The sequence below is a fragment of the Oryx dammah genome, unplaced genomic scaffold, assembly GCF_014754425.2.
Source record: "Oryx dammah isolate SB20612 unplaced genomic scaffold, SCBI_Odam_1.1 HiC_scaffold_5, whole genome shotgun sequence".
Classification (NCBI taxonomy): Eukaryota; Metazoa; Chordata; class Mammalia; order Artiodactyla; family Bovidae; genus Oryx; species Oryx dammah.
Genome location: NW_024070189.1, coordinates 78,958,298 through 78,984,732, shown reverse-complemented (window position 1 = coordinate 78,984,732; position 26,435 = coordinate 78,958,298). Strand labels below are relative to the sequence as shown.

General features: G+C 41.3%; 1 protein-coding gene across 1 annotated transcript in view; it reads right to left on the bottom strand.

Moving 5' to 3' along the window:
* SNX24 (sorting nexin 24) overlaps positions 1 to 26,435 on the bottom strand; it is a 171,809-nt gene that overhangs the window by 5,886 nt on the left and 139,488 nt on the right. The window contains exons 4-6 of the mRNA XM_040241713.1: positions 2,423 to 2,517; positions 684 to 716; positions 126 to 190 (exon numbers count right to left, since the gene is read on the bottom strand). Coding sequence (XP_040097647.1) covers positions 126 to 190; positions 684 to 716; positions 2,423 to 2,517 — 193 coding nt within the window. The remainder of the gene's footprint in view (positions 1 to 125; positions 191 to 683; positions 717 to 2,422; positions 2,518 to 26,435) is intronic.

Sequence of the window (26,435 nt, the reverse complement as noted above, 5' to 3'; positions counted from 1 at the left end):
GGTTTATTGGCAGATTATTAAGCCCTGGACCAATGTCACTCTGTTAGACCTGTATTAAAAACGTGGTTTATGTGGTGCAGGGTCAGATCAGTAAAGAGCTGTTAGCAGATGACAGGTTTGATTACCGCTGGCTGCAGGCAAGACGTATGGATCCCTGAGGAACAGCAGCACCGGCTGGTGGGACAGTTTGCTGGAAAGGTCAAGAACAGGCATGTCAGCATCAGGGGACGACGGTAAACAGAAAACACTACAAACTAGCTTTGAGGGGATCAAACTGCTGTGCGGGGACATCTCAAGGTTCATGTATCTAACGGTGTGGGTGAATAATAGCAAGCAGAGCTGGAGGAACAAATCACCAGCGGTGCGCTCATCTTCCGTTCATGTCTTTGTGGAATCGGAAGCAGATATACAATAAATCACTGATGCAAAGTGTTTTACTTTTTGAAATCTTGTAGTACAACTATTGATGAAATAGTATTCTTATTTCATGTATGAAACAATGCAGGGTTTTATTCCTCCACCCTTAAATAGAACTGGCTACTTCTCTAACTCCCCATCAAAGATCTGTCATTTTAAAATGAATTTTCTACCAAAGATTTAGATGATGGTAATGAAACATTTAACAAAACCATAGTCCTATTCTCGGTTTGTATAACTCCTGATTGACTGGTATTTGTTCTTACCTTGACTCTTCAGATTCTGTCTCATCAAAAGACCTAAATTTTTTTGAAAAGAAAAGAAAAAGACTATAAAAGCTCGGTCAGTGCTTATGCTAACAAGGGAAGATATAGCTAGTATTCTTAGAGCTCTAAATTGGCAGACATTTTAAGAAAGAGACTGGTATTTTCACAGAGTCACAGCATGGCTGATGCCTCCTCCTAAGGAATCCTAAGATGGTAATATTCTTATATTTCAGTTTTCCTGAAGAAGATCACTCAAAAATCCTACAATTTTGCTTTTGGACTTATATCATGGAGAAAAGACTTCACTGACTTCATTCCCGCTACTTAAAAATACATAGCCACATATGAAGCCCAACTTCCCAGCAAATGCACCAAGTTGAAACAGGAATACACCGGCCATGTACGTGTTTTGGTGAGTGGGGTATATGGTTCTTGTTCTGAGGTCACTGAAAAGTGACTCTGAGTGAACGCTGCCAGTGAGGGAGCTGTGACAGGCCTCAGTGCCTTCTCAACCAGCAGATGGCTGGGGTTTAACCTGCCTTTGGGTGTGGTTAGCTTAAACATCCTGTAGCTAGTGTGGGTCCTTCAGGCAGGTCTGGAAACAGCAAGAAAATGGATACAACACTCTCCCCAACTTGGATCTGCAGAGAGTCTGTGATGATGGAGTTCTGAATGAATAGATCTAATATGTCAGGGGTGTTGCTGATGGCCTTTGGAGGTGAGATTATCACAGGTACCCAGAGCTGAGTGAGTGGCTTGGTTCAGAGTTAACTCTTCGGAAGAACTTTCCTTGATTGCTGATGATATCAAATGTCTGGTTTCTTGGTAGAGAGAGATTAGGATATGCAGCTCTGCATTCAGAAGTTCTTGAGGGAGGCAGTGGGGAGGCAGGGGAAGAGTTTATGCCAGAGGCCTGGGCTCTGCCAGCTACAAGGCAGGAGATTTGGGGAAAGGCACTTTATTCCTGTGGCTCAGTTTGCTCAACTATAAAATGAAGGGAGTTGGGTAAAATCATATTTAAGATCATTTACAGCTTTAAACTTACATGAATAAATGTGTTGAGGGGATATAGACTTTGCCCAAGTATCCACAAATAAACATGTGCTGTCCTTAGTTGTCCAGTTGTGTCCGACTTGTTGTGACCCCATGAAGCGTAGTCCGCCAGGCTCCTGTCCATGGGGATTCTCCAGGCAAGAGTACTGGAGTGGGTTGCCATGCCCTCCTTCAGGGGATCTTCCCAACCCAAGGATCGAACCCAGGTCTCCCTCATTTCAGGTGGATTCTTTATCATCTGAGCCACCAGGGAAATCCAAAAATACAGGAGTGGGTTGCCTATCCCTTCTCCAGGGGATATTCCCGACCCAAGAATGGAGCTACGGTCTCCTGTATTGCAGGCAGATTCTTTACCAGCTGAGCCACCAGGGAAGCCCACAGATAAACATATCAGTTCTTGAACAGGCTATTGAGAGCCATAATTCCCATCATGTAACACCATTCCACGTAACAGAATAATTAAAAAGTCAATTCCTCAAGTCTAAACCCGAGTTAGTTGGTCCCTCGGCCACAATATGGAGATGAGGACTCAAGAGCAATTCCTTTGACTACGAGTAGGGGGCGAGCGAGTGCTGTTCCAAGCCAGAAGAACGGGTGTGCCCAGGCTGGCCCTTCCGGCATCATTAGGGTTATTTGGTAGGCCAGCAAAGTAACTTAATGTCCAATAGATAAACAACAACTCTTACCCACAACTCTCTGTCTTTGGTAGAGAGGGCAAATGTCGCACATTTAGGAAATCGAGAAACAGCTTGGGAAGTTCTTCATTTTCCAGAATGACAGCCTGTGAAAGTAGAAAACAATTAAGGAAGTGAAGTTTGCTAGACAATCAATCAAATAAACTATTCTGAAAAGTCATAACCATCCATCAAATTTCTTACCAGCATTATTACTCAAAAGTGAAATGAGAGTGGTCCCTATTTCACCCACCAAGAATTCAGGCCAATACACATGCTATTCGAAGTCAGCAAATGCTCCATTTTATCTATTCCTTCACTCAACCAGCATTTTCTATACTTTAGATGCTGAGTAGGGGGCAAGACAGCTGGGTACCAGGTAGACACAGTTCCCTGCCTTCAAGGAGGTTCTAATCCAGAGTACTTCAAAACCTGGGAACACCAACAATACTGTTAAGACAGTTTCATCAAGTTTTCTTTATTTAGTGATGAAACGGTTTGACTGTGTGTGTGTGTGTGTGTATGTATGTGTGTATCCTGACCACAACTGTTCAGGAAATGCTATACATGTTTTTTTAAACGAGAAGATTTAGTCAAGATCTTTTAGCTATTACCTATTTCAGCAACAGGATCAACTGACATTTATTGCTATTTGGACAGCTCCACTTAAAGGGTCAGTAACAATTTTACCACTAAGTGTAAATCAGTGTGTATACTGAAAAAAAAAAAATCTATAGAGTTCTTCCATTTAGGGAGCTCTGCTAAATAGCTGCCATAATGGCATAACTATGTCAGTTCTCAAATACCCAAATTATGCAATTTCCAGGAGGGATCGAATAGAGAACTGTAAGAGTGCATTTTCATATATATTTATTTTTGAAAGGGTCTGCCAGAGAAATGATTGCACCTCCCTCCCCCACTTTTAACAAAGACCATGGGAAAAGCATCAAACATTGTGCAATAATTTCTAAATTAATATAACTATTTTAAGGGTCATTTTTTGTACTTTACCATGGCTTTTTTTTTCACCCTAATACATACACTCTTTAAAAAACAATGAGAATTGATGGTGAAATGTCACTCACACAGCTGATCAGGAATAGCTATGCAAGGTGATGCAAAAGGTATATAAAAAATGACAAAAGCAAGATTAAACTGCATGTATCTTGTATACACATAATTCTACATAATGCATTGTTTTTAGTTATGATTTATATCTGGAGCAGCCCCATTTCTCACCATGTTTTGGAATTCTGTTACCCAGTTCAGGACACATACATGGAATGAGCTCGCACAGAGGTCACCAGTGCTAGCAGACTGATCTCTGCTTGATACCAGTGCTCAACTCTCCTGCTGCTCAGTTCCTGGAGAGTCATCAACTGAAAAACCAACCTCGTCTGGGGCACTTACTATTCCTTACACAGCCCACTGTACTCCCTGAAGCTTGAGCAATGAAAAAGAGAGGGGAAAAAAAGGCATTGGGGGTAACACTTTACTCATTAAACAAATATTTACTGATCACCTGTTATGTTAGGCACTGGGATATGACAATGCATATTACGTGTCCAGTGGAGTGTGGACTGGTGTAGAAAATTGGTGATAAACAAGTAAACACAAACACACATAACTTAATCTTGCCTTAGAATAAAGCGACACGGGGTCTGCCTCCTCTGAACACTTTCGCATCCATCCATTTCCCCATCCGCTCATCCATTCATTCATCTTTCTCAAATGTTTACTCTTTTCTTGATTATAAAGTAGAAAAATGAAAAATTGACAAAATGGAGAGAAAAAAAAAACAGGTCTTTTATTCAGAGGCATACTTCTATCACTATCCATTAGTTTCCTTCAATTCTTTTGACCTTCATCTAAATTTTTATCTAACTAAGGACATTTTGGAGGGTACTCAGAAGGTCATTATTTCAGTGCCCAGAAATGAAAGATTTTAGGAATCATGATACATGTGGGGGTCTAAGGAATTTCTGCCATAATACAAGATGCAACGATTATCTACTTGTTTGTAGATATTTGTTTAAGAAGATGATATACTTATTTGAATAATAAAGCTTCATGTTGTAACAAACACAGAGCTGTTCACCCTGGCAATAGTTTTAATTATGTGAACAAGTGGTAGCTTTCAGATTAAAAAAAAAAACACACACACAACAGGGGAGTGGGTAACCGTTCTTATCTCCACCCCCACCTTTTAAAATAAATTAAATCAATAACAAGTGTGGGACACTTTTAATGACCTGAACTACTTAATTTCCAGGATCTTTAGACATGTCATCCATCAATGTAGTATGCAGGAAGACATCTCCTGAGTGTTCAGGGGGTTACTTTCGTTTTATTAATGCAAGATTTAGGGAATTTTAACAAGGTGAATTGTTTATTTGCCTTGACAGATTGGCTTACAATGCACTGGGTACATCTACAGCATGATCATTAATGACAAAAGACAGGCAAAAAGCTGTTTACACTGCAACACCGAGACAGGAATTAATCCTGCTCACCCTCCCTGAACAGAGTACTCCAAATAGATGGTCACATTGTTTTAGGTCAGATATACTGGGGGAAAAAGAAGAGAGAAGACTTTAGAAATTTGTGAGCATTTTATTTAAATGTTCACTGTGCTGTGCTTAGTCACTCAGTTGAGTCTGACTCTTTGCGACCCCATGGACTATAGCCCACCAGGCTTCTCCGTCCATTGGACTCTCCAGGCCAAGAATACTCGAGTGGGTTGCCTTGCCCTCCTCCAGGGGATCTTCCCGACCCAGGGATCAAACCCAGGTCTCCCATACTGCAGGCAAATTCTTTACCATCGGAGTCACCAGGGAAGCTGAATAGCCTCAAATAATATTTTCCATAAAACAATGACCAATGTGGATTTCAGGATTTACAGTTGTAAGAAAGCAGCACTGGGCAGTTAGTTAAGCATTCAGTTATGTGGAGCGAGTATTCTCTAAGCTCTGCTAAGAAGTCTTATAAACTAATAGTTAAGTCCAGAGATAGAATAGAGTAGAACTAATTTAATAAAATACGTATAAGTGAAATGACTGTCATCAGTTAGTACAGAGATGCAGAAGAGCAGCTGAGCTCAACCAAATCTTTTGGCTCAGAAACACATGACCTCATTCCATGAGAGACCCATCAGTGAAGAAAGGGCCTCATGACCTATTTCATTTAAATCTTCCTCAGTTTCTCAAAAAGCTGCTGCTCAAGAAGAATCACTCCTTCTTGATGTTGCATTCTGGACCATTCCACATGCTTGGGACCCCAGTCTGGTCTAGATCACCAGAACAATTCACTAGGTAAGCTCTTACTAAAAATATGTATTATATGAGAAAAACCACTCCGTCCTGATGCTGGATCCTAGGCCATTCCACATGCTTGGGACCCCAGTCTGGTCTAAATCATCAGAACGGTTCACCAGATAAGCTCTTAATTAATATATATATATCCCATGGATGGAGGAGCTTAGTGGGCTACAGTCCATGGGGTTGCAAAGAGTCGGACACAACTGAGCGACTTCACTTTCACTTTCTATTATATATATATATAAATTACATTTTAAATATCAAATCACATTTCCCTGTTGTTTTAGCTTGCTTATCTTTATTTTTGATTGATCTTCAATGGTTAGTCATTTTCATTCTTTATAGAGGTAAGTTGTGTAGCTGGAATATGTAGATTTAGACCAAAACCTGGGTTTGAGCGTCTCCTCTGCCTACCCTAAAGGTCACTGTAAGGATTAGGTGATGTCTCCAAAAGTCTCTGGCATAATTAGCATTTGATAAATGTTAATTATGTTTTCTTTGAATTTTTTTTTGCTGTATCAATTCTCAACAATCTATTTGATTGGTTTTGGAGGTTTGGATTATTGTCTATTAAGCAAAACTTCTTAGTCCTCTGTGATTCGTGCATCCCTTTGAAAATGATGAAAGCTGAGAATCTTGCTTGCTGAAACATACACACACATATATAATTGTGCTGCCAGTGGCAGGGGGTCCAACAGCCCTCTGACAGCCACGCCAAGGATGCTTCCTCTCAGCTCGGGTGTGGAGCAGCACTGCCGGGCACTCTTCATTTGGCTTGGAGCCTGACGCACTGCTGAGCCTGTGCTGAAGGCCAGCCCCCCGAAGGACACGCTAGCCTTCTTGTTTCAGTTTTCCACCTCTTTGTCAATTAGAACCCCGGTGGAGTGTGTGCTGCCTTGTATTAGAATTCATGAGTGCTTGCAGCTCTAGGCTGTGGGTCTGGCCGTGAGGCAACCCTGGTAAAGGATTTTTTTCTGAAAGACCAAAATCTATCGCTGTGCTGGATTTAGAAAGCAGTTCATACTTATGGCATCTACATCTTCTGTATGTAACTGTAGAATTCAAGAAGCCATGGTGCTGAAGGTTTCCTAAATTAGCCGAAAAGGAGGGAAAGTAAGATTTAAACTCTATTTCTGCAGAGTATATGATAGTACGCCACGCCTGTTATGAGAGGGGGAATTTGAATTGCTGGGCAGTACTGGGTCCTGGGCTGAGTGCTTTCTAACTGATTAATAACTCTGATGGTAGAGTCCTGACATCAGATGCAAGTTGAGATGGTGAGTTAGGTTAACTAACCATTTTGTTGGTTAATCTAACAAAGGCAGAATCGGAGAAGGCAACAGCAACCCACTCCATTACTCTTGCCTGGAAAATCCCATGGATGCAGGAGCCTGGTGGGCTGCAATCCATGGGGTCGCTAGAAGTCAGACACGACTGAGCGACTTCACTTTTACTTTTCACTTTCATGCATTGGAGAAGGAAATGGCAACCCACTCCAGTGTTCTTGCCTGGAGAATCCCAGGGACGGGGGAGCCTGGTGGGCAGCCGTCTATGGAGTCGCACAGAATCGGACACGACTGAAGCAACTTAGCAGCAGCAGCAGCAGCAGCAGCAGCAGTAACCATTTTGTTAAGGAGGGTGGCATGGTTTGGTAGATAATTTATGCCGTAAAACATCAGAATTCAAAATGAAAGTAACACATTGGAGAAAAAGTTAGAAATAATCCCATTAAATTGTACAGGTTAAAGTACCAAGTCAACTATTATAAAAGGCAGAATGAAGTACCCAGATGCAAGCCGGATAGTAGGTCATAAGCCCTGCTGGTTGCAAGTGGTGGGTCAGCAAGAAAGTGCTATTTCCACAAAGGTCTAAAATGATCTGAGCAGCTCTCTCACTTCACTGAATGCAATACTATTTAACCCCCAAGGAAAGAGAAATAAAAAGAAACTCAGACAAGCTAGAGGCAAACAGTGAAAATGATGAAAAGATTCAGAATGGTTTCCATATGAAGAGGTTACCCACCAAGCATGGAAGGGGGTGGTGGAGGACCAAGGAGATAATGTGGCCTTCAGGTTAACTAACCATTCTGTTAAGGAGGGTGGCAGTTTCCAAAGCTGCTGGAACAAGAAGAAACTACTGTCTAAACCAGCAGAGAAGGATCTATCTCTAGCTGAAACCTGGGGCATAAAACTAGGAGATGCGATGCATGTATGGGAAAAGTAGGCTCCTAGGCTGCCGTCTATGGGGTCGCACAGAGTCGGACACAACTGATGCAACTTAGCAGCAGCAGCAGTAAGAGCTTCTAAATAACTGGGTTCTGAACATCTGTTACTTGCTCTTTCATACACATGCAGACTGGAGATGCTACCAAATTAACTGAAAAACCACAGTAAAGAAAGTTTCATCCAATTTGCCACTAAGGAAGTACACAGATTAAAAACCAGGTTGTTATTAAGATGCACAAAGGAAATGGGGCTAAATCAAAGAATTTTAACAAGTGTGTGATAGATCATGTAACAGACTTTGCTAAGATGATATCCAACTCTGATAAACATGAACACAGGCAATTGGGTGTACCTTGTAAGAAGCAAAAAATAACCATTCTTTACAACTATGTTACTCAGTCACAGAAGAATAAATGACCTTCCTTATTATAGACCAAAATATCACTCTAAAAGAAGAATGGGGGAAAAAAGTCTCTATGAAAGTATTTACCCAAAAATTGCCTAAAGGGGGCAGAAAAACAATAGCATTGGTACCAGCATCCTCCACCAGCTAAGTGTTTACTCCAGGAGAAATGTCTCTTTTATTGAAAAGGTGCAATTATCATCATGTAACACAAATCACAAAATTCCGATTTTTCTACCTTATCAGCTTTATAAAATTGTGTTCCCAAAGGATAACATTGATTAGTTGCACATGTTCTTTCTGTGACATCCCAAACACTTAATTGTCAGTTATCTTTTCTTCTTCAGTAAGTAAAATGTAGTCACAAAATTACAGAGGGACCCGTGCTGCCTTAACCTTCACTAGATGCCATCATGCAGTGGAAAACCCTGGTAAAATATCACAGGATAACGCTGTCCGACAAGGGAGACGTATAAACACTGTAATGATTTCCCACGAGTTTCCATTTTAGAAAATTGTCACTAAGGCGAGCATAAACGGTGACATATCTCCACCGAGGACACGGTGAAATCGAACGCTGGCATTCTAGTTAGGTCCAAACCTAGCCAGCAGCCAATTAAAACAGGAACGGAGAATCTTGTTGAAAACTTGGACAAGACCACTGTGCTAACCTTCCAAGATCACTGCACAAAGCTGTATTGTTTTCACTGATTTGATCCTTTTATTCTCTTTTTGAAACATTAAAGGAAAAAGAAAAACAACCCACCACATTTCTTCCCATTGTCTATCAAGGTTTGTTATGAACTGGAAGGAACCTCTTGGTCACAAAAGTCAGGGTACTGAATTAAGTTGGGAGGTTTCCAAGAGCTTTTAAAGCTCTTTTCCTACTCCATCTCGTTTGGTCTGAAGTGTCCGATTGGGGTGACCAAGTTCGTGACAGTTTTTCCTCTCTTTACCAGGAAAGATACTGCGCACCATACTGACTTCAGAGGTGCAGCTGAGAACAGGGAGGGAGAAAAATCAATACCTTTTCACTGCAGTGAGTGGGCTTCAGTGTTCTGTCCTTTGGGAACCAAACCTACCAGCTCAGAGAGGCTCTGCGGTCCTCAATCCTCCATGTACCTCCTCCCCAGCACTTGCTCACGATTTCACAAAATGAACCACAGGAAGGTTACTGAAGGAACATTATTTTTAAAAAGCCAGCCAGTAAACAGATCTAAGAAGGCTCAAGATCACCTGAAAAATAAAAATCAGATGTGCTTCGGAGGAGCCCACTTCAGCACGCATCCTTCTCTGTGTGCCACCCTTCCTAGGATGAGTCTGCTCTGGTTCTGGTGGAATTTGCACTATTCAGAGATTCAAACAGACATCTGCTATCATTTCACAGAGCTTTATAGACTATCTTACAAGAAATCTGAGGACCTGCATGAAAAGCTGAAGGCTTCTGACAAGGGCCTGTTTAAAATGGTAAAGAATCTGTGTAAGGAAACAATGTGATTTGGCTTCAGGGATATTTGACGGAAGAAATCTAATTTCTGATAATACGGATAAAAAGAAAACCAGGGAACAATAGAAACTGGAAAAAAAACCCACCTTTTGAGCTATTCTAATATAAAATTTTAAGTCTCTTATGTTTATAGAATATCTATTCATAAAAAAATATATTTATTTACCAGGCATTAAGTACAACCCCTGGAACAATGGGTAACCAAACAGACACGATCTTATCTTCCCAGGACTTACAGTCTAGTGGGGAAGATGGATAGTGTTCAAATAATCACAGGGATGGACATGAGATTACAAACTGAAATAAGTACCTTGAAGGGAAGGAATCTGTTTCTCTAAGCATTAGTAACAAATCACCCTATTTATGTATATGTATGCTCAGTTGTATCTGACTCTCTATGACCCCATGGATTATATAGTCCATCGAACTGTCCAGGCCAGAACACTGGAGTGCATAGCTTTTCCCTTCTTCACGGGATTTTCCTGACCCAGGGATCAAACCCTGGTCTCCTGCGTTGCAGGCAGATTCTTTACCAGCTGAGCCACAATGGAAGCCTAAGAATACTGGGGTGGGTAGCCTATCCCTTCTTCAGGGGATCTTCTCAGCCCAGGAATCGAATCAGGGTCTCATGCATTGCAGGCAGACTCTTTACCAGCTGAGCCACCAGGGAAGCCCAAGAATACTGGAGTGGGTAGTCTATGCCTTTTCCAGGGAATCTTCCCGACCAGGAATCGAACTGTGGTCTCTTGCATTGCAGGAGGATTCTTTACCAGCTGAGCTACCAGGGAAGCCCCCATTAACCTGTGAAGTATTAACAAAGCTTCCCTGGGAAAGTGACCCTTGAGCTGAGGGTTGAATGAGCTAACAGAATAAAGGGAGTGGGGTATTTCAGATGCAAAGCACAGCATACTGTTCAAAACACAGTGTGTTCAAAGGCTTGCGGAAGGTGGAAGCATGGCATTAGGAAAACAGAAAGGTCAGTGAGGTTGTGCCTGAGGAAAACAAAGCTGAGCAATAACATAGGAGAGCCTGAACTATAAAGGTGGGTTGGGGCTTCTGCGTCTTGTGAAAGATGATTTATGTTTCGACTACAACTGGAACAGCAGTGGCATTCCTCAGATCCAGTGATCATGCATTACGGCCTCTCTCTTGCCTAAAAAATCCCATGGACAGAGGAGCCTGGCAGGCTACAGTCCACAGGGTCTCAGAGTCAGACATGACTGAGAACTAAGCATGAGCACAGATGGCCTCTTAATCCACAGAGTTAATTGTGATGACCAGACTTTTCATGTCATATTTGGTTCCTTTTCAGTCCTGCCTGTTTTGCTATTCATGGGTTCATGATCTTTTCTTATGCCTTCAACTATTTTAGATATTTTAATTTGGGCTTTCCATTCAATCATGGTTATACTTGAGCTGCTTGGGATTTAGTCCTGTTTTTGTGTCTCTCCTTGTAGCTGTTCATTTCTTCTGTTTTGCAGTTTTGCTTCATGAACTCATCTTCTGCAGGGCTTTATCTGTGGAAAAGGCTAGACCAGGTTCAAGGTATGCACTCCCTGAGTGGTTTTGCTTCTGCTCTGAGGAAACACATCCCCGACAGATACAGTCAGCTGGGGGAAAATATGTTACTTTTCTAGACTGGAGTCATGAGATCATGCAGATGCAGAAAATACAAACCCTAAACTCTCACAAAACATGGTTAGGAAGCAGGAGGAAAACTTTTGTTCACGTTCAATGGATTTTCATAGGCCAGTGGTCTCCAAAGTGGGTTACAGACATGTGGGGAGTTGAGCAAGGTAATTAATTGTGATTCAGAAAAACAAATATTAAAAAAGATTAAAAATATATTTAAAAGATTGAAAATAATAATGAAAAATAAAGAAATCTATCTTTTCTAATTTTTAATGGATTTATATCAGCATATGTAAAAAACATTACTAAATATGCACATATTGAAGTATTATGCTCCAATTTTTCTTTTGATAAGGATAATATGGTCCTAGGTTAATAGATTATTACTCTGATTACAGTGCACACAGGGTTTATAAAAGCCATTAAGGCCCAATCTGGCCAAACAATACTATTCAAATAGTCTACCTTAGACTTGGTCATTCTTTTACCTGGTGGTGGTGGTTTAGACACTAAGTCATGTTGTACTCTTGCAACCCTGTGGACCATAGCCAGCCAGACTCGTCTGTGCATGGAGTTTCGGGCAAGAATACTTGAGTAGGTTGCCATTTCCTTCTCTAGGGGATCTTCCCTACCCAGGAATCAAACCTCTTTACCAACTGAGCTACGAGGGAAGACCTACTTTTACCAGGGGATGGCTCTATTATTAGAAATGCCCTTCCCACCTTCTCAACAGGCCAACTACTACTTCTCCTTCAAGTCTCAGCTCAAGTGTTACTTTCCTTAAAAAACATTCCCAAGACCCTCAGGTTGGGCTAAGTTATCAAAATAACAAAATCATTTGTGTGGGGAAATAACAAAATCATTTTGTGATATGATTGAGTCATACTAGCTTTTGACAATTTTAACCTACCACCTATGGCATTTTTCATATGGTTTATAACAACAATAATCTTTATTTAATGCCTGGTCTGTGCTGGGCTCTTATTTAATCTTACTTAATTTTCACAGTACTATGAGATATGTTCACTATCCACATTCTACATATGAGGAATCTGCAGCTCAGAAAAGGCAAAATCACCTGTGCATATTTTCTTGAAGGGTAAGGGGTCAAGCAGGATTGGAACCCAGGTCTCACCTGCTGTAAAACTACTGGTCTACAAATGTTATCTATTCACTGGGTCATTCATTCATTCACTCTGGAAATATTTACTGATATTTACTGCACACAAAACAGCACTGGGCTACATAGTTTAGTTCTTTTCTTAGTAAATTTTATTGGAATCCTTTATCTTTTCCAATACATATTTTTCTACTGTTTTTATAGATTTAATTTAACCCATAAATAAGTTTAAAGGAACCACTGAAATTAGCTCCCTTAAAATAACTCTTCTAACTTTCTTTCGATTTAAAATTTTTCTAGGGACTTGCCTGGTGGTCCAGTGGTTAAGAATCTGCCTTCCCATGCAGGGAATATGGGTTCATTCCTTGGTTGGGGAACTAAGATTCCATATGCCTCAGGGCAATGAAGCCCATGCGCTCTAAAGCCCACAACTAGAGAACCCGTTTACTGCAACAAAGAGCCTGCTTGCTGCAAATAAGACCCAACACAGCCCAATAAATAAATAAAATATTTTTCTAAAAGTTCTTAAGATCTCAACAAATTCTTACAAGTATATAAGGACTCCAAGAAGGGAAACAATAAACTCCATTAATTTCTGTCCTATATTAAAAAAAAAAAAAAACTGATGACAAAAAAAAGCAAAGACAGAAACATTTCAAAATCTATTTGACAACCTCTGACCAACTCAGTTCTTCTTTGACTTGGCAAAATGCTTTAAAGTGACATCTTATATACCTTTTATCTATTTAAATTACCTAACTATACGCTGAAGAACAATGTGGCTCAATTACACATTATAGATAATGTCAGATTTATGAGAACATTCACAGATGATCATGTTCTTGATCATCCAATAGAAAAAAAACTTCTGAAAGCAGTTATAAACTAGCTACTTACCTATAAGTCAAAACTGAGATCAGGGGACTGATACATTTGAATAAAACCATATATTACAAAGCACCTCAAAACTGATTTACTAATTCAAAGAATATGGTGTGATACCAACTGAAATACAAATTATAGAATATGCTTATGGAAGCATTGTCTTTTTACTTTAAAGAAGAAATAGTAATCAGAACTAGGCTTGCAAGATGTTGCCTGGAGAGAAACTCTAGAGACTGGTTTTTAATGAAAGATTTACAATTAGCATAGCCTATGCATGTTGAGGAATTGATGTTTTTAAAGTGTTTAAAGTGCTTGAAAACCATTTGCTCTCTCAAGTCACTTAAACATGCTCCCAACTCTCTGCTTTATTCCTCCGATTTATTTAGTATTCTCTTTTTTCACATACTGTATACTGTGACACAGCTCAAGCACAGCTGAATTTGAAGAGGTGTAGTTTTTTAAAAATTTAATTTAATTTTTAATTGGAGGGTAATTATTTTACAATATTGTTATGGTTTCTGCCATACATCAGCATGAATCAGCCACGGGTATACATATGTCCCCTCCCTCTTAAACCTCACTCCCACCTCCCTCCCCACCCCAATCCCCTCCCCCCCATCCCTACATCCCTCAGGGTTATCACAGAGAACCAGTTTTGCTTTCCTTGTGTCATACAGCAAATGCCCATTGGCTATCTATTTTACATATGGTACTGTACATGTTTCAATGCTACTCTCTAAGTCACCTCACCCTCTCCCTCTCCCACTGTGACCCTAAGTTTATTCTTTATGTCTGCATCTCCTTTGCTGCAGGTGCAGTTTAGGTCAACTAGGCCTTCTGAAGTATACACATTCTCATTGCGTTACAGGTAAGATACAGCATCAATTCAGTTCAGTTCAGTCACTCAGTCGTGTCCGACTCTTTGCGACCCCATGAATCACAGCACGCCAGGCCTCCCTGTCCATCACCATTCTCCCAGAGTTCACTCAGACTCACGTCCATCGAGTCCATGATGCCATCCAGCCATCCCATCCTCGGTCGTCCCCTTCTCCTCCTGCCCCCAATCCCTCCCAGCATCAGAGTCTTTTCCAATGAGTCAACTCTTCGCATGAGGTGAGCAAAGTACTGGAGTTTCAGCTTCAGCATCATTCCTTCCGAAGAAATCCCAGGGTTGATCTCCTTCAGAATGGACTGGTTGGATCTCCTTGCAGTCCAGGGGACTCTTTAAGAGTCTTCTCCAACACCACAGTTCAAAAGCATCAATTCTTCAGCACTCAGCTTTCTTCACAGTCCAACTCTCACATCCATACATGATTACTGGAAAAACCATAGCCTTGACCAGACGGACTTTAGTCGGCAGAGTAATGTCTCTGCTCTTGAATATGCTATCTAGGTTGCTCATAACTTTTCTTCCAAGGACTAAGCGTCTTTTAATTTCATGGCTGCAATCACCATCTGCAGTGATTTTGGAGCCCCCCAAAATAAAGTCTGACACTGTTTCCACTGTTTCCCTGTCTATTTTCCATGGAGTGATAGGACCGGATGCCATGAGCTTCGTTTTCTGAATGTTGAGCTTTAAGCCAACTTTTTCACTCTCCTCTTTTACTTTCATCAAGAGGCTTTTTAGTTCCTCTTCACTTTCTGCCATAAGGGTGGGGTCATCTGCATATCTGAGGTTATTGATATTTCTCCCGGCAATCTTGATTCCAGCGTGTGTTTCTTCCGGTCCAGTGTTTCTCATGATGTACTCTGCATAGAAGTTAAATAAGCAGGGTGACAATATACAGCCTTGACGGACTCCTTTTCCTATTTGGAACCAGTCTGTTGTTCCATGTCCAGTTCTAACTGTTGCTTCCTGACCTGCATACAGATTTCTCAGGAGGCAGGTCAGGTGGTCTGGTATTCCCATCTCTTTCAGAATTTTCCAGTTTCTTGTGATCCACACAGTCAAAGGCTTTGGCATAGTCAATAAAGCAGAAATAGATGTTTTTCTGGAACTCTCTTGCTTTTTCCATGACCCAGTGGATGTTGGCAATTTGATCTCTGGTTCCTCTGCCTTTTCTAAAACCAGCTTGAACATCAGGGAGTTCACGGTTCACGTATTGCTGAAGCCTGTCTTGTAGAATTTTGAGCATTACTTTACTAGTGTGTGAGATGAGTGCAATTGTGCGGTAGTTTGAGCATTCTTTGGCATTGCCTTTCTTTGGGATTGGCATGAAAACTGACCTTTTCTAGTCCTGTGGCCACTGCTGAGTTTTCCAAATTTGCTGGCATATTGAGTGCAGCACTTTCACACCATCATCTTTCAGGATTTGAAATAGCTCTACTGGAATTCCATCACCTCCACTAGCTTTGTTCATTGTGATGCTTTCTCAGGCCCACTTGACTTCACATTCCAGGATGTCTGGCTCTAGATGAGTGATCACACCATCGTGATTATTTAGGTCGTGAAGATCCTTTTTGTACAGTTCTTCTGTGTATTCTTGCCATCTCTTCTTAATATCTTCTGCTTCTGTTAGGTCCATACCATTTCTGTCCTTTATTGAGCCCATCTTTGCATGAAATGTTCCCTTGGTATCTCTAATTTTCTTGAAGAGATCTCTAGTCTTTCCTATTCTGTTGTTTTCCTCTATTTCTTTGAACTGATCACTGAAGAAGGCTTTCTTATCTCTTCCTGCTATTCTTTGGTACTCTGCATTCAGATGCTTACATCTTTCCTTTTCTCCTTGGCTTTTTGCTTCTCTTCTTTTCACAGCTATTTGTAAGTCTTCCCCAGACAGCCATTTTGCTTTTTTGCATTTCTTTTCCATGGGAATCGTCTTGATCCTTGTCTCCTGTACAATGTCACGAACTTCATTCCATAGTTCATCAGGCACTAAATACCTTTTTAAAATTTTAAATGAAGACTGCCAACAGTAACTGACAACAACTTATGGTTGTTAAAAGTACTGCACTGAATCTCCTTTTAAAATGCTGGTTATACAAGCAATGTTTTATGTGAATGTAAGAACCTTGACTGCAGCCATGAAATTAAAAGACGCTTACTCCTTGGAAGAAAAGTTATGACCAACCTAGATAGCATATTTAGAAGCAGAGACATTACTTTGCCAACAAAGGTCTGTCTAGTCAAGGCTATGGGTTTTCCTGTGGTCATGTATGGATGTGAGAGTTGGACTGTGAAGAAAGCCGAGCGCCGAAGAATTGATGCTTTTGAACTGTGGTGTTGGAGAAGACTCTTGAGAGTCCCTTGGACTGCAAGGAGATCCAACCAGTCCATTCTGAAGGAGATCAGCCCTGGGATTTCTTTTACACCAGTCTTTTTCTGATAGGTTCCCAGGTTTCCCAGGAAGCAGGCAGAGAACGATGGCAGGGACAACTGCGTCACACATAACCTTGAATTCTCTGTCTGCCTTCCGCCACTGGAGGCTGTGACAGATTGTCAGTTGCCTAACACAGATTCAGTCTCCCCTTCATCCTTATTAATGAAACACCAATTTGTTTTTTGGGGGTGGCAAACTGCCAAGCTAAAAAAATATATATATACAAGAATAACAAAAAACAATATCTGGCCCCCCGTCCCCACCCCCGCCCCAGTATTTCCCAGATTCCCTTGCCACATGGCACAGATCTGGCCACTAGGATGTCAGTGGTAGTCACTGAGTGGAAAAGACCCAAAATGTTTCCTGAAAGTGAATATTGAGGCTCTGCTGTCTCTCATCTTTTTGCTCATTTTCCCACCCCTTTCCTCTCCCCTCGTGCCTGGAACATGCGTGTAGTCCCTGAGTTTCTCTGTTATCTTGTGATCCTAATTGAAAAGCCAAAAACCCAGAGATCCAATCCCTGATGATTTTGAATTACAGGAAAAAAACCCACAATTACTTGCTACTGGCAATGCTTGAGGAAATAATAAGCCTGAGAAAGAGAAACCCCAATTTCAGTTAAGTTCTTTCATTGGATTGCTACCTGTGGTAGAACACAAGCCTCTACGGAGACAGACTTCTTGCCTCTGCAGATCATAAAGTCCAATTTTTGGCTCAAAGAGCAGAGTACTGGGTAGAATACTTTAAGAAAGAGAGAGAAGAAAAGAAAAAACCCAGCTCTGCTATTTTACTTTTAATTCACTACTTTAGTACTGGGTAGAATACTTAGGAAGAAAGGAAAGAAGGAAGGAAAGGAGAGAGGGAGATAGAAAGAGAGGAAGGAAGCAACCTAGATATTTTTATTTTTAACTTACTAAGATCTCCTGGAGAAGGGAAAGGCTACCCACTCCAGTATTCTGGCCTGGAGAATTCCATGGACTGTATAGTCCATGGGGTTGCAAAGAGTCAGACATGATTGAGCAACTTTCACTTTTAAAAAGCCCACAATATAAAGAACAGCCTATGAAAAATGAAAAAGCAATTAGGGTTCACACACACACAGCACTATCTATTAAAAAAAGGACCAATACATGAAAAACTTGTCTGTCTAACACAGCAGGTGCCAAGAACATATATTAGCAAATAGTAAAGAATTAAAGCATATAGGTAATAAGACTAAACAAAAGAAAAATGTAAGCTAATTATCCAGAAAAATATCCTACTAAATTGAGTCTATTACACAAACCACATACAGCATCCCTATGTGTTTCATTAAACTTATTTTACAAAGGACTGCCCAAATCACTGTAAAATGACCCAGAGGGAATAATTTAGCATAGGCTAGTGGAAGAAAACACAATTCCACTTTAACTTTTTAATCACAAATTTTATGATCTTTTAATAGCTCTCTATTAAGAGCAATTAAAGGGAGATACCAAAGGTTTACAGTGATACTCTAGCAAGTTGAAATGACCATAAACATTTTCAAGCAGAAGTTTAACATTTTGAAGATCTTAGCAAAGTTTGAGAGTAAAACACGGATTTATTTAAAAAAAGGAGGAGGAGAGAAAAGCTGGAAGATGTGTCTCTGGGGCCTGAAGATAACATTTTTGGATTCACTTCTTCCTGTCGACATAACTGAGCGACTTCAATTTCACTTTTCATTTTCATGCATTGGAGAAGGAAATGGCAACCCACTCCAGTGTTCTTGCCTGGAGAATCCCAGGGACGGGGGAGCCTGGTGGGCTGCCGCCTATTGGGTTGCACAGAGTCGGACCCGACTGAAGCGACTTAGCAGCAGCAGCTGCTTCCTGTCCCTTGGCTGTCCCAGTGTTGTCTGGCTGTCCTTCCTGCTGAGGAGTCAGACATCACTGGGGCTAGGCAGAGATACAGGAGAAACACAAGGGTACAAATACAACAGTGGGACCGATGCACAACAACCTGAACATCTCATCAGGTGTAGACACTAACAGCACTGGTTGACCAGATCAACCATCCCAGGCAGTGGTCTACTCAGCCACCTTCAGCCTCAGCCTGATCCAGCTGCGCCCCAGGGAGGGAGCCAGGGAGCCTGGCATGCTCCTAACTTTTGCCAACACGTCTTTTTCATGCATATTTCCTCAAGGCTCAGCTGGGTGCTATCACCTGGGGTGGACACTGATCAAGTGAAAACTACACCTTATTCTTCTACAGTTACTGAAGAAATGGTAGGTAGGTTGTTTAGGTTTGTAAGAATTGTATGCACTTTTGAACATTTACTTACTTAAATTGTTTAAAATTAATCATAGGCAATTTTCTTAGCTCCTCCATGCTTCAACAAGGTCAACAATAACAGTCTACTCCAGAGGCTGCAGTCATGATGAAATAAGACTCATGCCTATGAAGAAACTGCTACGGTGCCTGCTGTACTGTAAGTGCCTAATAAATGCTATTTATTATTATTCTTAGTAGCAGTAGTTTAAGGTGAACAAAAATAATCTCTCACAGAAGGTGAATACTTTAAAAAGCTGATTTAAAGAAAGTAAACATTTTCTTATATGGTTTTACTTGTGTCATTACTAATTTTTTCTTTTTTAAAAAAAGGCTTGTGCTTTGTATGATATCCAACTATCTTACAACTAGGAAGTTAACATATACACTAATGCAGGCACACAGGCCAAGTATTTGTTTTATGGAATTTTTACACAGAACTCATTTAGTCAGATCTCTAAAGCACTATCTCTGTGAACCCATGAACTCAGACATGACCTAGTTGTACTATACAGAGCCCTTCTTTTCAATGGTGTTACCCTCTGCCCACCCCCGACCCCAACCACTACCATGAGTGAAACCTTCAAACAACTGATCTGGAGACTTCTTCTTTTATTTTATTTTATTTTAATTGGAGGCTAATTACTTTACAATATTGTGGTGGTTTTTGCCATACATTGACGTGAATCAGCCACAGATATACATGAGTCCCCCATCCCGAACCCCCCTCCCACCTCCTCCCCACCCCATCCCTCTGGTTGTCCCTGTGCCCTGTTTCATGCACTGGACTTGGACTGGTCAGCTGTTTCACAGATGCTAATATACATGTTTCAGTGCTAGTCTCTCAAATCACCCCACCCTCTCCCTCTCCCACAGAGTCCAAAAGTCTGTTCTTTATATCTGTGTCTCTTTTCCTGTCTTGAGTATAGGGTCGTTGTTATCATCTTTCTAAATTCCATATATATGTTTTAATATACCATATTGGTGATTTTCTGTCTGGCTTACTTCAGTCTGTATAATAGGCTCCAGTTTCATCCACCTCATTAGAACTGATTCAAACACGTTCTTTTTAATGGCTGAGTAGTAATACTCCATTGTGTATATGTACCACAGCTTTCCTATCCATTCGTCTGCCGATGGACATCTAGGTTGCTTCCATGTCCTGGGTATTATAAACAGTGCTGTGATGAACACTGGGGTACACGTGTCTTTTTCAATTCTGGTTTCCTCTTTGTGTATGCCCAGCAGTGGGATTGCTGGGTCATATGGCAGTTCTATTTCCAGTTTTTTAAGGAATCTCCACACTCTTCTCAGAGTGGCTGTACTAGTTTGCATTTCCACCAACAGTGTAAGAGGTTCCCTTTTCTATCTGAAGACTTCTTACTTTCATCAGCCCCTTCTGACTTTTCTGTCCTCCTTGTTCAGCTTCAGATTGCATGACTGACCATCATAATCAGTTCCCTGCAGTGCTTCCAACTCCATCAGGCCCCCTCTCCCACCTCTGTGTACGTAGGACCTCTTGAATCCTTGCACCTCTCACCCATGCCTCAACCCCAGCTGCTAAGCACCAAGAGAAAACCACACAGTACAAAGAAACTGGTTTCACTTTAAATTCAAGGTCTTAGCTACAAAATGTTGTCTTGCTACTTTTCTCTAGGACAATCGTTCTCCAACTTCAACTAGCATCAGTATCATCAAGAAGATCTGTTAAAACACAGATCTCTGGCAGATCTCACTTTTCCTCCCTGGGATTCAGATCCGGAGTCCTCGCTATAGCGGGCTGTGGTCCCGAACTGTGGCGGTCATCATCCAAGTGGTTTATTGTGGTACTTAAGTATCTTCAAGTACTGAGGCACTTCAAGTATCTTCAGCTCAAAAAGAAGTTAGAAGATGGGTTCCCTGGATGCTTGGACATTGGCAGCAAGGGGACTCTCCAGGTCACTGGCTTCTTTGAAGTGTTCGTAGCAGGGAAGCTGGTTCACTCCAAGAAGGGAGGCGATGACTATGTGGACATGGAGAGCAAGTTTCTGAAGCTGGTGGCCGCCATCAAAGCTGCTCTGGCTCAGGCCTCAGGTGCCGTGAAGGCAGAGGCCGGTGACCTTGGCTCAGCCCCTCTTGGCTGATGCTTCACGACAGGAAGGACTGAAATGTCTTATGGATACCCGGTCCTTTCCTAATGTTCTTTCTCATGGCCGTTTACTGGGGAGAGAGGGACACCCCTGGTCTTTGCCTGTGGGAGTGCGTGTGTGTCCCCAGGAATCTAACTTTGCACACTGGTCCTGCTTCCTCCCTCTCATCTCCCTGCATCCCCCTCATGTCTTCTTTCTACGCTCTGGGCTTTGGGGTGGTTCTGCTCCAGGTTTCCTTTTCAAGGGGAAGCTGAGAGAAGGATCAGGATGAGTGAGTCTCAGATTTCAGTAGTATAGTGATTGCAGCAGTTTGCAACTCAATAAATGGTAAGGAGGTTAATAACAAAAACACACATTGCTGGGTTCCACCTCCCAAGTTGCTGGTCTAATAGGGATGGTATGGGATCCCCAAAACTGCATCTCAGCAAAGTTCCTAGGTGATGCTGATGCTGTCGGTCCAGGAACCACATGTTGAGAACCACTGCTCCAGGGGAACGACCATCAGCCATGCCACACCTTCCCCTCTTCTCTCTGAATCTCCCTTACCCCTTCCTCCACCCTCCCTCTGAGCTGAGAACTGCTCTTCACACTTCAGTAATCCAGAAGCCACCAGACTTGACATCCCTCATCTTTACCCCTACTCTAGCCACATCAAGCCTTCCACAGTCCTCTCTTCCTTCCTCTGCTATAGTGGAGGGAGTGCCCCTCCTTCTCTCAGAGGCCAATTCCTCTAGTTACATTCTAGCTCTCAGTTCACCTCTTGACTTTCTCAGATATTTCTTTAGTTATAACCCTTCCTTCCTCTGCCTGTTCACTATTAATTCCATCTATCCATCCATCCATCCATCTTTCTATTATTATCTCTGCTGAATCATTCCTATCAGCTTATAAACATGCTCTAGGATCTCACAGAACCAAGTAAACAAAGAAACAAAAAAATCTCTCAGAGAACACAGCTTATTTCTCTGCTTCTTTTCATGGCATAAGTTCTCACCAGTGTACTACAGATGCTGTTTTCTTTCCTTATTTTTACTTCATCCATTACTCTACCTTGGACAAAAATGGCTTTGGTTGCCACCATTTTTAGCTTGTCAAGGTCACAGATCTCTTCCGTGTTGCTAAATTCCACGGCCACTTTTGTCCTCGCCATACTCAACTTCTGAGCAGCCATCACTCAGCCAGACAACTCTCCTCCCACTTCTTGAAAAACTCCTTTCTTTGTTTCTGTCGCTCTTCCGGTTTCCTCCTGTCTCAATTTCACTCTCCTTTGTCGTCTCTTCCTTTACCACCTGACCTCAAAACTGCTGGGATTTTTCGAGGCTTAGCCAGTGCCCTCTTGTCTCCCCACACTCTAATCAGAAGGTATCAATCGCCATGGATTTTAATACCTTTATTCTGATGAGATGCAGATTCTTATCTCCAAGCTGGAACTCTCTTCTGGGCTCCAGACTCACAGAACTAAATACCTACGTAACATCTCCACTTGAGTTTCTTATAGATGCCTTCAGTTAAAAATGTGCAAAACAGAAATTGATAATTCCTTAAAAAAATAAATAAATAAACCCGCCACCCCCTCCTCTGCCACCTCTTCACCTTAGCCATTGAAAGCACCGCCCTACCCAGCTGCCAAGCTGGAGGCTTCCTTCCCCTCACCATCCACAGGCATCATCTGGAGCTCCCCTCCCACTGGCTCATAAAGCGAGAGCCACAGGGGCCTTCAGAGCCACCAGGGGCCTGTGCTCCTTCTGCCACGGCCTCTGTGGTTCCCTAGGCCTTTTCTCAGGCTTGACACGATTAATGTTCCTCAGTCTTAGTCTAAATGTCACCTCAGAGGTGCCTTTTCTGACCATTCAAGCACTTGCTCTCACTCCCTGACCGTCTTTTCCTTGCTCCCTTATTTTCTCTTTCCCTTACAGTGCCTGCAGTTATTTCATTTATAAGTCTACTTGGTTTTTGTCCCTTCAACTCCGGGCTTTGAATGTGTGAGGGTTATTCCAGAGGTAGAATGCAACAGAGACGAATACTGAGGAGGTAAATTTTGACCAAACGTAAAGAGAAACTTGATGACTGAAGTCTCTGATGGAAGATTATGCTTTGGGAGATAACAGGTACCACCCCAGCAAATATTTGACCAAATGTAGTTGAGGGCCAATTGGTGCAGAATGTTGTAGAAAGAATTTATAGACAGGAAATTAAGCAAGGGATTTGCTAAGAAAAACAGTAATATATAATACTGGCATGATATTGTATGGCTTGCTAAGTAGCCCTACATACACAGGATCACTTAATGCTCATCACCACCACTGAGGTAGATAGGATCAAGAACATTTTATGGGAAAATAATTCTGTGATGGCAAATGACTAGCTGTTAATAACATCCCCTAAGGTGGACAGTGTGCCCCTTGAGGTGGCTGAATTGAGCATCCGGTCTTGTACTATTTCCCACCTACACTGCCTCCCTAAAGGGCAGTTTCAGTCCCTTCTTTAATAACCTTCCAGTCCTTCAAGGGTCAGCTGCTCCCCCCTCACCTTCTGGCAAGAAGGGGGCCCACAGCCCCTCCCTTAAGCTCTGGAGCTCAGCCCAGGTGTGGCTGAATAGATCAGCAAGACTCAACAAAGGAGGGAGAGAGAGGGGAATAAACAAAGAGGGTCATGAGACTAGTGGCTTACAAATTACAACAAGTTTTAGGCAATTGCTCATCTATGTCTTAGGGAAAAGAAGCCAAAGAGAACTGTGATGCTGCCATTTGTTGTCTGACTTACCCTGCTACTCAACGGAGACCCCTTTCAACCTCTTAATTACAGCTCATTATACGCTGAACGTCAATGTGGATAAAAAGAGAAGCTGAAAATAGCCTTATTTCAGTACACTTTTTAATGGGGAAAATGTAAGTTGAAAATTAATAAGCTTAATTTGTCTTTAATTTTTAAATCTTACTTTCATAAGAAATGCTCAAACCATTGTTAAAATGTCAGCTGTTTTCTATTTTCCTTTTTTTTTTTGTACTCAGCCCACCATGTCTTCATTTTTAGAAGAGGAAAAAGGCTACCTGCTGGAGCAACTTTGTCTTGAGCACAAGTTTGCAACCAGAAAATTACTGAGCCAGACAGCAAACAGGACTCTTTTTAAAAACATGCCCCCGAGTAACGAATAACGCAGTGAGAAGGAGCTTCCCAACTGTGATAACTTTTCTTGTTTTGTCTCACTGATATTTTCTTACAAGGGTTTTTGGGTCAGAGTAAACTCCTGAGGACGGATCTGACATTCCCTTTGAAACTAATTACGTTAAACAGCAGGTACCCACTTCAAGTCTGAGCAGGAGAATGCAAGACGTTCAGGGATTTCAGTGCACTTGGGGTTAATGTTCTCATCTTTTAGGAGCTTCTTTAAGCTTAGATATCCCCAGGTCCACTAACGGTGTCATTTGTGCAGAGATAAAAGAAGGATCAATCTGATAAATCGGAGAGAAAAAATGAAAAATGCATTTTTTTTTTTTTTTTTTTTTTGCTGTACAGTAGCTGCTCTTAGAATACACTCTGAAATGTAAGTGCTTAAGAACTAATTGACTAATTATATTTTAAGGGTTCAAACCTCTCAGGTTAAGACTTTCAATGGATTGTTCGATGATCATACACATGTAAGGCAGGAATGGGCTGCAGAGAGAAGGGTGATGGATCTGTATTTCTGTTTGAACCGTCTACCAGTAAACCCAGTTTCGATAGCTACGCATTTCTTCACTGATTTATGCAAAAAGGGATACTCTGAAAAAAGCATTGATGCTGACGCTATACCAAACCAATGGATTTCAATGATTTTTCAGTGGCCTTCTGTTATTAATTTGATGAATGACTATCACAATTAATAGGAATAGTTAGCAAACCCCAAAGTGTACCTTTTCAAGTAACTTCACTATAAATAAAAATAGAAGCGATACAATCATAGCTTTAAAATAATTGCTCATTACTTTGCTGCATGTGTTTGAAGGATTTTGATGAAGTTTGAGTCATGCTAATTCTATAAGCTAACTCTTGATCTTGGCCTGAAAGTCTGTTCTGATCAGTGACTCACTCACATGAAGCCCATGCATGGCAACTAGAGAGTAGCTGCCACTCGTTGTAACTAGAGAAAGCCCATGTACAGCAACAAAGACCCAATGTAGCCAAAATAAAATAGTTTTCAAAATGGAAATATCTAATGAGTAGGTAAATACTTAATGTACTGTAAAAGATAATGTCACACATACCACTTCTTAGTTACTTGTTTAGGTACAAACCAAATCCCTCAAAGACAAGGATTAGGTGTGAATAATTTACTCTGTGCCAGGCAGCACCCACAGTAGATACTCAATAAGTATATACTGAACACTGACATCTTTTTTCTCAGCTGTTGACAGTAAGCTATGTATTTTGATAACTACAAAATTTATTCCATAAGAAATGCTTTTGTATTTTAGATGACTCATCAGTCTTTTTTCCCCATAGCAAAATAATTAAGTTTCTTAAATCCTAAAGCTTTGCAATACTTTAATATTAGAGTATTAGTATTAAATATATTAAAGTATATAATATATACTATTATATATATATTAAATATATACGTTCAGTTCAGTTCACTCACTCAGTCGTGTCCAACTCTTTGTGACCCCATGGACTGCAGCACTTCAGGCCTCCCTGTCCATCACCAACTCCCGGAGTTTACTCAAACTCGTGTCCACTGAGTCAGTGATGCCATCCAGCCTTCTCACCCTCTGTTGTCCCCTTCTTGATCTTATATATATATATTTTTTCAATCTTATATATATATATTTTCTAATATATTAATATTTTAGTATTAACACTTTAATAAGGCAGTTTGATTTGCTGCATAATACTACATTTTACATGCTAAATGGAATACGATCAAATATATGGTAAAAGAGCTGTTGAAAGGGGGGCTTCGATATTCATTAGGTGAATAAGCAGCACTGGGATTTGACACGTCAGCTCCTTCAGTTCAGTTGTACCACACCTAGGCGCACCAGAGGGCCAGAAACACAGCTGGTGTTGGACGACCTCAGTTTCCCCTCTCTTTCCCAGTAGCATTCATTTCTATCTGGGAGGCAGGGATAAAATTAACGCAGAAGAGATTTCTATTATCTACCAGTCATTCTTCCCTGGAACAAATGTATGCCCCAAAGAAAATAACTCAGGCACAAAGA